Source organism: Sinohyriopsis cumingii, chromosome 1 (assembly GCF_028554795.1).
Source record: "Sinohyriopsis cumingii isolate HCF-2022 chromosome 1, ASM2855479v2, whole genome shotgun sequence".
Lineage (NCBI taxonomy): Eukaryota > Metazoa > Mollusca > Bivalvia > Unionida > Unionidae > Sinohyriopsis > Sinohyriopsis cumingii.
In genome coordinates, this window is record NC_142961.1 from 543,973 (window position 1) to 556,282 (window position 12,310).

Consider the following 12,310-nt stretch of genomic DNA (forward strand, 5'->3'; position numbering starts at 1 on the left):
ATTCATCATATATTGCTACGTTCAATTAGTGTTATATTAATATAATTTCCCAGATTTCTAACCTTGGCAGATTTCGTGGAGTTAAGAGTTTTATAAAGTTAATTTGTATTGTTTGATTGACCTTTGTCTATAATGAGGGTATGAGCTTGGGCCTACCTTGCTAATGTCTATTTGTTGCTGTTGTAATCAATATATGACATAACTAATGCTTGTTGTTGATAGTAAATTATATTTTAAGATAATTATCATGTGTAGGTAAACCTGTTTACTTGGATTTGAGTTCAGGACATTAGTTTTCCCCTCAGGAATTCCCTGTCTACGTGATGATTGCCATAGTCTAAATGAAAATTTAAGTTAAAGACCTGATCTTCTTTACGACTTGAAATATTCTAGACATGAACGTTTCCTGGGCCTGTTATTGTGTTTTAGGTTTGTATATTAATTTTTTTTTTAAATATTAGAATATGCTCATTCCTATTAATATCTTAACTGAAATCAGGTTGTTAGTCGTGTTGTTTTAGTTTGAGAGGATTTATTAATTTAAATTATTCATTGGAATTAATAGTGTTCATTAACACTTTAGGACAAAATCACTAATTTTTGGATCATTGTGAATCAATTTAGAGACATGTTCGATTTTATGACTGTGATTCATCAAGACTGGCAGCACATCAGCATTATTCCAGGGTATTAGCACATCAGTACTTTCAAGATCGGAATTCATCCGGAACACCACTGTAATTCTGTAATTCATTCGGAATACTCTCCATTGTTCAACTTAAGATATAACTTTGAGGACTCTTTGGGGCTTGGATCTGGTATATATATATATATATATATATATATATATATATATATATATATATATATATATATATATATATATATATATATATATGTGTGTGTGTGTGTGTGTGTGTGTGTGTGTGTGTTCTCAATTGGTTTTTATTTTCCTTTTATTCTAAAACTACTTGAATGAGAGATCATGTTTTACTGCAAACGTGATGTACATAACACAAAGTGTGTTCTCTCTTTCTCTCTCTCTCTCTCTCTCTCTCAGATGTAAATATGGATCAATGGTTTATTCGACCATCTATGTTTTGTTCAAACATTATATCTTTCAATCACATGTACGCGAGCAATTTTTCTTCATACACCTATCTTCATGCTATCCTTAACCTTAGAATAATAAAGAAATGACGATTATATACAAGTTATTCTTTAGCAAAATCTGTACTGTCTAATACGAATGAAGTAAAATGTCCTTCACACTTTATTTATATGATATACAACTAGTATTGCTATTTTAGGAATACAATTATAAAATTAACAGAGCTCTGTAGGAGATCTGACTTACTGATATAATGGCTCATTGGTTTGACTGGTTCATTGTTTGAGATATTGGTTTTACTGGTTCATTGTTTGATATATTTGTTTGACTGGTTATTCGTTTGATATATTGGTTTGACTGGTTCGTTGTTTGATATATTGGTTGATTGGTTGTTGTTTATGACTCTCTTTGTTGTAGCCCAATTTCAGACTACGTTTCTAACAAAACTTACTTATTTCAAATAAAAACCTGTTTCAAGTATTTCAATCACAACAGTAGTATGTTGCTTCGAAACTTCGATATTTATTTCTTACTGGGTACATATGGACTAATCACTTATAATCAACAAGGACTGATTTTTGATTTCTCTCCGATTTGAAGATATAATTTTTGATCGATGGTGTACACGCTCTGATATTGATCGTGTGAGTTACCTGACAGTGGGTTCAGTTTTCTCGCTTAAAAATTTCAAACAGGAATAAAGGAGATCGTATTAACTTTTCTTCCCCATTGGCGCATCAAGCAAGAACAGCTGGCGCCTATTTCTATGGCATGCCTTTTCCATTCACCTTAACAGGACTGAACAATATTTGTATTTCGATTAGACGATCTTTGACCACACGCAGGTGTCAGGACGATAACAGAATATATGAAATTTAAAACAAAATTAAAATTAACCATATTTATGTGACATTTCAAATTCAGATATCAGGAGTGTATTTAATTCAACTTTACAAAAAGACATGTCTTTTAATTTTTGGATCTAAAAAGGAAAACAAAATAATAATAAAAGTAGTAGAGATGTAGAAATAGAAGTTGGGGTGGGGGCAGCATGAACATTCAGCCATACATCTATTCAAATTTATAAACAATTATTCTAGCAAAATTAATTAGTCTAGCAAAATTAATTAGCTTTATAGTAGCATATTTAAAGAAGAGGATTGTATTAACATTCTAAATTTTAAAACATTTTCCATCTTGTAAAAATATGTCTTAAAACAAGTGTTTTAAGACAAATCGCAGTTTTGAAGATAATAGCGTTTATCTCCATTGTTAAGCATACACCTCTTATCTGAGATTTCTATATTCTTCCAGTGAATTTATTTTTACTTACAATATAGTTACTCTACAGAAAACTTGCTAGATATACTTAAAATTAATCGATTCTTTAAAAGTCTAAAATCATTTTCTTTCGAAAACTAAGAGAATTGCTCATCCAAATGTTTCTATATTAATTTATAGATTATTCCCGGTGGATTTGAGTTTTTTGTTTGTTTGTGTAATAATAATAAATCGTAGTACCATTATCGCTTCAATCAACATCTAGCTGAACATTTTTTATATGTCTGTGATCACTTACGGTCATAAATACCTGTTTCACTTAAACTTCTTTATTTTGGAAAAATAAACTTATACATCTTAAAATGATCAGTCATTTCTATTAAATTTAAATTTAAATATTAAACGAATACTTTGATGTATTTACTGCCCTGAGAAAACTAAAACCTACGTATTGTTTTCACGAATTAAATTGTAAAATAAAATGTTTCTTTGACTCGACATTTCGACATCTGTTGACACCATTATTGGGTGCCGTACAATATGTCGAAACAATATGAATGTATTTTGGTTTAATGCATGCACCCACACCTCCTTTTTGAAAAAGTTCACTTAAGAGGTCGTTGAGAAATGAAGAAAAAAATGGAGAGATTTTCTATCTGCATGAGCTAGTAAAAAAAAACTGCTGACTATAATAGTTTCCAGACATGATTTAATGTTTCCATACATGTTGTGAATAACTCAGAATAAATTACCATTTATTTTCTAACACTTTGTGCCAAGGAGCGATAAACTAAACCAAATCAAACGCCTTACCAAATCAAAGAAAGAACAAAAGATTTTTTTTACACTTTCAAGCTGAGAGTAAAGTGAAGTGTGATATGTTGTTGTACATAATGGGCTCATGTATTGTCTGTAGTTAAATATTGATGGAAGCAGTTTCCCTGAGCGAAACATTAATAGTAACATTTTGTGTCTAATAATACCTTCTAATTAGGGTTCGGTTAAGATTACTAATCAAAAACAAGATTAAAGAGAGGTATATTAATGGTAGAAACAAATTAGTAATAGTTTTCAAATGCTCTTTAGGAATCATATCGTTTACTGCAGTCTTATAATTTCGTACACAGTCATGATGATACTACTCTCCACAACGTTTGACACGCGACCTGGCTGTACGGACTGATAGCGGCACGTGCCTGTGAGGCGTGGTTGGGGGAAATTTTAATTTTACTAGCAGTCCTTTGTTCACCCTTGTAGATAGGCATTCCGCGCGAATGAATGGACCGTTATAAAAACCGTTGGCTCTAATTTCTGTCTCGCACAATGGCTATGCCGACTCTGAGTGTATGGCCGTAATGGTTAACACAGACATAATCTCGAGGTTGCGCACTGAATTCGTCATATTAATATAATTTCAATAATTAGAAACATCAAAAGGACTTATCTAAAGATGACATAAATCCGTGTACAGCATGCGATTTGTATCTCGACCCACAGAAGTGCTATCAGATGTTGCACTTAGAAGCAGTGTTAAAAGATCAATAAGTTCTCAGCTGTCAATAATCAGTGTCGGCTGCGGTACATACAGCTGCAATCTCGATATTCGTTACAGCAGCAGCAGCAGCAACAACATAAACCATGGTTCAAAGAGACGTACCAGAACCAGTTCGAGAGGGATGTGATGATTATTGGACCTGGAACAAAAAAGACAAATCCCACGAAGTGCGGATATACGGCAATCGATGTGAGACCGCTCATTTTCATCCCAACTGGTCGAATGGTACTGCGGCAGTCCGTGGAACAAGATGCCTCAACTATGGCAGACATTACTGGGAAATCAAAGTTTCACAACGGATTTTCGGAACCAGTATGATGTTTGGAGTGGGGACAAAAAAGGCCCGTCTTCACGTGGATGCTTTTGTCAACTTATTAGGGGAGAATAACGAAAGTTGGGGACTATCCCATAAAGGACTTATATGGCACAACGGAAAATGTAGGCAATATTGTAAGCCATTGAAAGAAAATGAATCCACCGTGATTGGTATGTTGTTAGACTGGAATAACGGAACGCTTAGCTATTACAAGGACGGGGAAGACATGGGAGTGGCGTTTGCGGGTCTAAATAGATGTCAGGATAGCCTCTATCCCATCGTGTGCTCCACGGCTGCTAAAACTGAAATGACGTTAGGAAAACGACGTAGATCTTTTTTGAATCTCCAAGACCGTTGCAGGGCGACCATTGTTTCCAAAATCCGACAGGAAAATGAAATTGACAGTCTTCCTCTGCCAAACCGTATTCGAACATTCGTCAAGGATTTTTTGCATTGACATTATCTGTGATTCATGAAGAAGAGCTTTAACTTGGTTTAGTACGGTGATTCTTGCAGGTATTTCTTGTTTATATACACACATAATGCTCAAACCCTCTTTATACAAGGACGCATGCCTATGGTGCCTATTAATATTTAAAAGACATGATTATGAATCTATGATTGCGTGATATTTATTCAGTAAATAATGATGATCAAGTATAGTTTCGACATCAGATTTTAGCTCGATTATTGATCAGTTATTCAGGTTCATTAACTAAGACCTATATGAATGTAGGTGCAAGACGCGCAGTAATCAAGTCTCTTTCGTTATGCTTTTCTTGCTTTTAAATATTAAATTCATCAGTTATTTAAACTAAGTTTATATATTTGTGATAACAAAGGCTTTGTTAAAAAAAAAAGACATGACTGTTTCAATCTATTTTCTCAAAGTCAGTATTGCTCATCATAAATTCAATATGGCGCCAATAAGGTATCAATTCGCCGTTTTTCGTTTGTGACAGCAACGATCATTTCTTAATTACGATGAACCGCTCTGTGACTAGTTTGCTGGAGCCAATATGGCCTGTACCAAAAACCGAAATTCATCGCTAATAAGTTGGGCCAACTGTTAACATGTTGGAATTATGGATGCACTTTAGCTTAAGATGCATTAATCTTGTTAGCCATATTTAAAAATGTACGTGAGCTATACCCTCTTCATGATATCTTTAGATGGTCATTGAAACAAGAAGAAAAATACAGGACAAGTGACCATCTACAGTACTACAATATTCATCTGTTTTGATATCTGAAAATGTGTGTGAGAGAGAACATTGTTCCATTTCAAATTGTATAAGTTGTCGTTTCCAAGAACTTATTTGTTGGAATTGTGAAATTCATTTCAAATTGTGTTTTTCATTTTGAAAAATCTTGCGTATATTTGTTGTACTGCATTAATGTAGCTTTATACTTGGAAGTATATATGGATGTTTGTACTTACGTATATGTGATTTTTTTTATAAAGAATTGTGTATAGACGTAATGATTGAAATGCATTATGTTTTGTTGTACATTCTGAAAGATGTGCAAAATCAATCATGGATGAGGCAATCTAGTCGTACGTTCGAACGTACAAGGATGTATGTATATATTTGTATATACTAACTTAAATTATTTCTCTGGTTTGTGTTTGTATTTGTGCATTTATCTATGTAAGAGAGAGAGAGAGAGGGTGGGGAGGGACGATAATAAAACTTCATATTTCATGTTCTATATTATATGAATTAACCAAAATGACCAAAACTCACGCGTTATAATATTTGCCTTCCATCCCTTCAAATATTTCTTTTCAAAATTAAAAAAAATAAAATGGCATTATAAGCCATGGATAACCCGTTGCTAATTTTTCCATCACCTGCAAATTCACTCTTGTCACTGTCCCTTGAATACAAGTCATGTTGTTCCGCATCAACGTCGGTGATTGCTGCTTTTATATTTTTTAAAATTAGTGTTAACTGGCTAACATCTGCTTCATTACTGGTATCTCTTTTATTTCATTACTGGTATCTCTTTTATTTCTACTTTGATTTTGTTGAAGCACCAACATCGACGGCGGTAGGATTATGGCGGACGGTAGCTCCATCAGTTTTTATAGTACATATTGAAGGGACATCACCTGTTTGTTTCGATGGATTAAGTTACTTTTAATTTTCTTTAATTGACTTTTATTTTTTTTTAAATGCCATCATGATTTTATAATATGTATTCCTAGGCTCTCGTGCGTGTAGGCAAGCTCTCTGTGTGTTCCTTCCTCCCCATATTCATAAAAACCTCAAAGAATGTGTTTACGATGTCTTTAATAAGTGTACGGCTTATTTTATTCTTGAGAAGGCAAGGAATTGTTTTATTTGCTAGAGGTATAGTAGATGCATTATTCTTTTGTAATTGCTTGTGTCATACTACTTGATGACGAGAACATTTTGTCTCAGCATAGATATATAAAAAAATCCATATGGGACATAGTCACAGGATCTCAAATGGGTAATGATTTAATATTTTAATTTATTAAACGAGTTTTTAAAAAAATGTCTAGTTTTTGCAAGCCATGGTATCCTATCACCATACTCGTTTTTCAACTTGACTCATGGACCACCACACGGATTGGCAGTATCTGTATACAAAATGGCATTGATTGACTCGCGAAAATTGTTAGGGTCTATATACATGACTTGATTTGTTGCCTCATGGACTACACTGAAGATTGTCACCATCTATAAACATTGTTACGAGACTGTGGTCTTAAAATAAGTATCCGAAAATAACAAAAACAAACAAGTTTTGTAAAATTCAGCAAATATATTTTTTTCGATTCAATAAAAAGTAAACATTTAAAAAGAACGTTCAGTATTGTAAATTAAATCCCCCAAAGTCCTAAAAGTTCTATCACAAATCTAAAATCATAGAGTTCCAAATGAATTACAGTGGTATTCCTAATAAATTCCAAGATTGAACGCGCTGTTGTGTCAGTAGCCTCAAAAATGCTAATGTGCCATGTCTTGATTTATCACAATGATATAATCCAAAATGTCTTTGAATGAATTCACAATAATCCAAAAATAGTGATTTAGTCAGAGAGTCAAAGATCACGTTGTAATTCCAGTGAATAACTTAAATACACAAATCATCTAAAATTAAACACTGAACACAACAATACGACTGATTATACTGTGGTTGTTAAGGTAGGAATGAATAATTTGAAGTAAACAATATTAATATAAAACGATACGACACAATAACGAAACCACGATGGGGTCAACTTACTTTCTAAAACATTCCAAGCTGCCAACAAGATCAGGACTTTCCAAGTGCTTGAAATCAAATACCAGTAAACATGTTTACTTCCTTTAGTAACGATCTTAATAGTTAATGTATAATCACAAAGAAATATTAAATATATATCATGTTGTTTACAAAATAAATCTCATTAGTCAGGTGGACCCTTAACTCGATGACTGACTTGGTCAGTCACACAGTATAGATGTACATAACATAAAATCATGGAGAAAAGCACACAAAAACAACAAAAATAATACAAATTAAATATAAATTACAATATTACTTTCATTTATTGACTCGTGAACTACCATGAAGACTGTCAGCATGTATACACACTACTGGTATTTATTGACTATTGGATATCCCTGAAGATTGTCAGCACTTATAAACAAAAAGAAGGACTTCGGTTTCCCTAATTTTATAACTTTGTTCCTTTACCATTCATATAGTGGTATCATGCTAATTCCTTGCATTCCACCCTCGGCCTCCAGGACATACGGTACTAATTATTTGGAAAAATGGTAACCAGCCTGGAAATGGTGAACATAAAAAGAGTACTTATGGGTTTGGCTGCCCAGGATTGGCTAATAATGTAAGTTATGTTTTAGGAAAAAGAATCTTTTGAGAGCTTGTCCTAGTTGTCAGTGAAAAACATTGATACATTGTTTTACTGATAGAATTTCAGTCCTTTAACAGTTTTGAGTTTGAAACACTCATTACTAAAATTGGCACCTGACTCTTTTGAAAGCACATGTTTCAAACACATGCAGGTCCAGAAAATGCCGAGGCTCATATCCTTTTCTCTACACAGAAACTGTCATCCAGGTTTCATCTTTACTGATAAATATAGGTTTGATCACGAGCACTCAGAAATTTAAAGTTATTTAATTTGTAATATCCTGGTGTTTGCATAGGTTTACTATGGGAACTGAGTTAGTACCGTGAGTCCTTCAGCAATATATCCAAGTCTGTTAGTTGCTAACAAGGATCACTATAACAGTGAGCAAGACTGATTTATAGTTTACGATACATATTGTATCCTAAATTTTGAACTTCTCAGGTAAACCACACATCATCAAAATATGCTTCTTTAAATAATAATCACGTAGATCACGGAGTGTTTTGAGGTTTAAATGATTACAACCTTAATATAGTGGTAATCGTCTTGGGAATTATTCGAATTATTTAAATGATTACAACCTTAATATAGTGGTAATCGTCTTGGGAATTATTCGAATTATTTAGAGATGAATTGATAGGATACCACTGATGTTTGAGCACAGTGATTTTTTTCATACCATATACTTTCATGTTACAAATGTTTTCCTTTATGGAAATCAACGTTTTATTTCTTTCTTTTTGTTTTTGCTTATGTTGCACATAATTTAACTCTCATCTACGTGTCTTGCCTTTCCTCAGTTCATGTACACGTTTTTGTTCAGGCTACTTTTTATAGGAATTTTACGGATTTCATAAAATGTTTTGTCGAATGCAGACAAAAATGTCAATGGGTCTACAACTGCCATTTATTTGTGAAACATTTCTTCAACATTCAAACAGTAATGATAAATTAGCGACTTTTAGTATCTGTTAGTGAATTTCATACTATAAGACTGACTTTCAGTATGTTAGCGAATTTCATACTATAAGACTGACTTTTAGTATCTGTTAGTGAATTTCTTACTATAAGACTGACTTTTAGTATCTGTTAGTGAATTTCATACTATAAGACTGACTTTTAGTATCTGTTAGGGAATTTCATAATATAATACTGATTTTTAGTGACCTACAGTTAGTGCCTAGTGATGACTTTATTGACGTTCTGTTTCCCTAACTTAAATAGGTCGTAATGACCTAACAGTGCCTAACAGTGTACGTATTGTGGATTCGTATTACAACATGCCCCCCACCAAAAAAAAAAAAAAAAAAAAAACAACAACAACCGTACTAACGAGATAGACAATTTCAACTCACTTAAAACAGCAAAACATGAAATTACACAAGCAGAGGAAAGACAATACTAGAGATGGAAAACATAATGGAAAACAGTCCTGACAAAGCATAGACAAGTAACAACTGAATAAGTATACATCCTGGTATCAAATCTTCAGGGTGTAAAATCATACACTTTCTTTTAGCCAGATACTGGATATTAAACTAACATTAAAGAATTAAATTATGATACAAGGAAAGCGTTAGAAGAAATGGAATGCAAACTCGAACAAATAAAATAAATCGAAGAGGAAAAGGAAGACAAGATTTTGTTGGGAACACTGTTTATTGCAATGTTTCAGTTATTTTATTATTGGCTGGTGATGGTTACATCATATATAAAACAAAGATATGCCCAAAATTATCACCTGTTCACCACGTTGTCAGTGTTGTACGTCCTTCCGTTGCACCACGTTGTCCGTGCTGTACGTTCTTCCGTTGCACCACGTTGTCCGTGCTGTACTCTCTTCCGTTGCACTACGTTGTCCGTGCTGTACACTCTTCCTTTGCACAACTGAATGCAGCACAATGATCACAGACAAAGCAGGAAAGTAATCCAACTGTTCAACCTAGAAAGTAGTGCAATTTAATATTTGTGTATGGACTTTTTAATTTTTTTTGTTTCTTGATTTTGAACAACTAATCAGTCACGTATATTACAACTTTTCGTCAGAACGAAGAGATTTTAATACAGTTTCTCACTTTTTAATAACTCATTCTTGTAATGCATTTCAAACAAATAAGCACGGACGACTAGTTAAAATGTACTTTAAATCGTAATAGCGATTAGTATGAACATATAAAAGAAGTTTGTTGAATAATTGAATTGTCGGTAACTGCTTGTTTATCAACAAGAAATTCATGTGGACAAAAACAAAATGACACTGGTTTAAAACTTGCATTGTGTGTGTGTGTGTGTGTGTGTGTGTGTGTGTGCGTGCGTGTGTGTGTTTTTTACACGCATTCAACATTATGTAGGTCTTAAGTAGGAACTTCTAACGGACAGTGTCAATTCCCTAGCATTATGAGATGGCCAACTGGTATAGAAGTTCGAAATTCAGAAAAAGAAAATTGAGTCAAAGCAGGTATATTTAGCCCAATATTACTGTATTACACAACCACCAGTATGCAGTCAAATATACTGTCTGCAGTCTTGTCAAAAATACTGTCTGCAGTTTTGTCAAATATGCTGTCTGTAGTACAGTTCAGTATACTGTCTGCAGTGTAGTCACATATATTGTATGCAATATAGTCCCATATACTGTCTGCAATATAGTCCCATATACTGTCAGTAGTATATTCCAGTATACTTTCTGTAGTGTAGTCCAATACAATATCGAAGCCATTGCTTATAGCGTATCGAAGAATGTAAACGATTTAGCTTATGTTCTCGACCCGGCCTGAACAAGTTTTCAGAAATCGATGATACAATAACTGCGCTTGTTTATAATAAACGTAAATATTGCGTGCAATACACGCTTTTCTGTATTGCAACGGAGAAACTTGCTTTGATTACACGAAATACTATTAAGCTTTGCATATTTCTTTTTTAAAATCTTGTTTTAGTGGAAGTTTGTATTGTTGTTTTATATTTCATTGTTAATTTGTTGTCATGTGGTCTCCACTATTGTTTTTCTTCTCATATTAATATTCTTTCTATGTAAGCTGTGTCATTTTTACACGTATTCTAATTTATCTACATAAATTATGAATAAATCAGGCCAATTGTGCAATATAGAAAAATGTATTTATAAAGTAGCATTTGTATACAGGTGGAAAATTTTAAAATGTACAGTTGTAGTGTATTTATACATTTTTGTGATGTTGCAAATGTGTATATCTGAATGTATGTATTTTAACCAGTACTCGTAAAACTACATTAAATGAATGCATGTATTGTATTGAATTAGTTATATGCAGTATCAAGAATTTTCAATGGATGATTTATATTTTATATAATGTTTTCTTTTATAAATCGCTGACTGTGTGATAAACGTTTAAAATTTTTAAGTACATCCTGTTTTTGTGTAAGAGTTCTAAACATCGTTTTGCCCCAAATAAGTGTTACACTATCCACACTTACTTCACAAACTTCCTACCAAGGCATGCCTATTGTTCTTTTTTCAATGAGTCACATAATCTGTATGGAAGAGTTAATCTCTCTCTCTCTCTCTCTCTCTCTCCACACACACACACACACACACACAAATACGTAGGTGTTTATTATGCTGAGTAGGGAACGATTGCTAATGCCTTTGACTAACTTATATTAGTCATACTTGTATTATGTTAAGCTGTCCGTTATTTTTTTTCTTCCTATCATAACATATTTCATTTTTGTGTAATTTTTTGAGGGGTCGATCTTATTATATAAAGCTAATTTATTTCGGGAGTTGACCTTGCCACAGTGTACCTTCAGAAAGTTACTAACATCATTCTGAAGGAACAACACTTGTAGGGCATTACTACTCCTTCCCTTTAGGGAATTAATCAAATGGACGTCGTTTCACTCCTGTTAGGGGCCATCCATTTAGTACGTACCCAAATATCTGGCAAACCTTCACCCATCCAACTCCCTGTACACATCCGTACTTTTTACCCCCCCCCCCCCCCGCTTACGTACGACTGACACCCCCCACCCGAGTTCTATTGAAACGACTATATTTAATCCACGCAGAAACGATCAAGGATTAATAATATTAACGTGTTTAATAAAAACAGTCCACTGACATTTAATGTATGTCTGCATCAAAGAAATAAGCTGCGTAACTTTAAAATG

At 33.4% G+C, this 12,310-nt stretch overlaps 1 protein-coding gene across 1 annotated transcript; it reads left to right on the forward strand.

The window, feature by feature from the left end:
* Positions 1–3,773: 3,773 nt before the first annotated feature.
* On the forward strand, positions 3,774–11,649 carry LOC149806304 (SPRY domain-containing SOCS box protein 3-like). Its single transcript, XM_089951382.1, has one exon. The coding sequence runs from the start codon at positions 4,031–4,033 to the stop codon at positions 4,718–4,720; it is 690 nt and encodes a 229-aa protein (XP_089807508.1). The 5' UTR covers positions 3,774–4,030; the 3' UTR covers positions 4,721–11,649.
* Positions 11,650–12,310: the final 661 nt, after the last annotated feature.

Coding starts and splice junctions, on each gene's coding strand:
- LOC149806304 (XM_089951382.1), top strand. CDS start 4,031: ATGGTTCAAAGAGACGTACCAGAACCAGTTCGAGAGGGATGTGATGAT.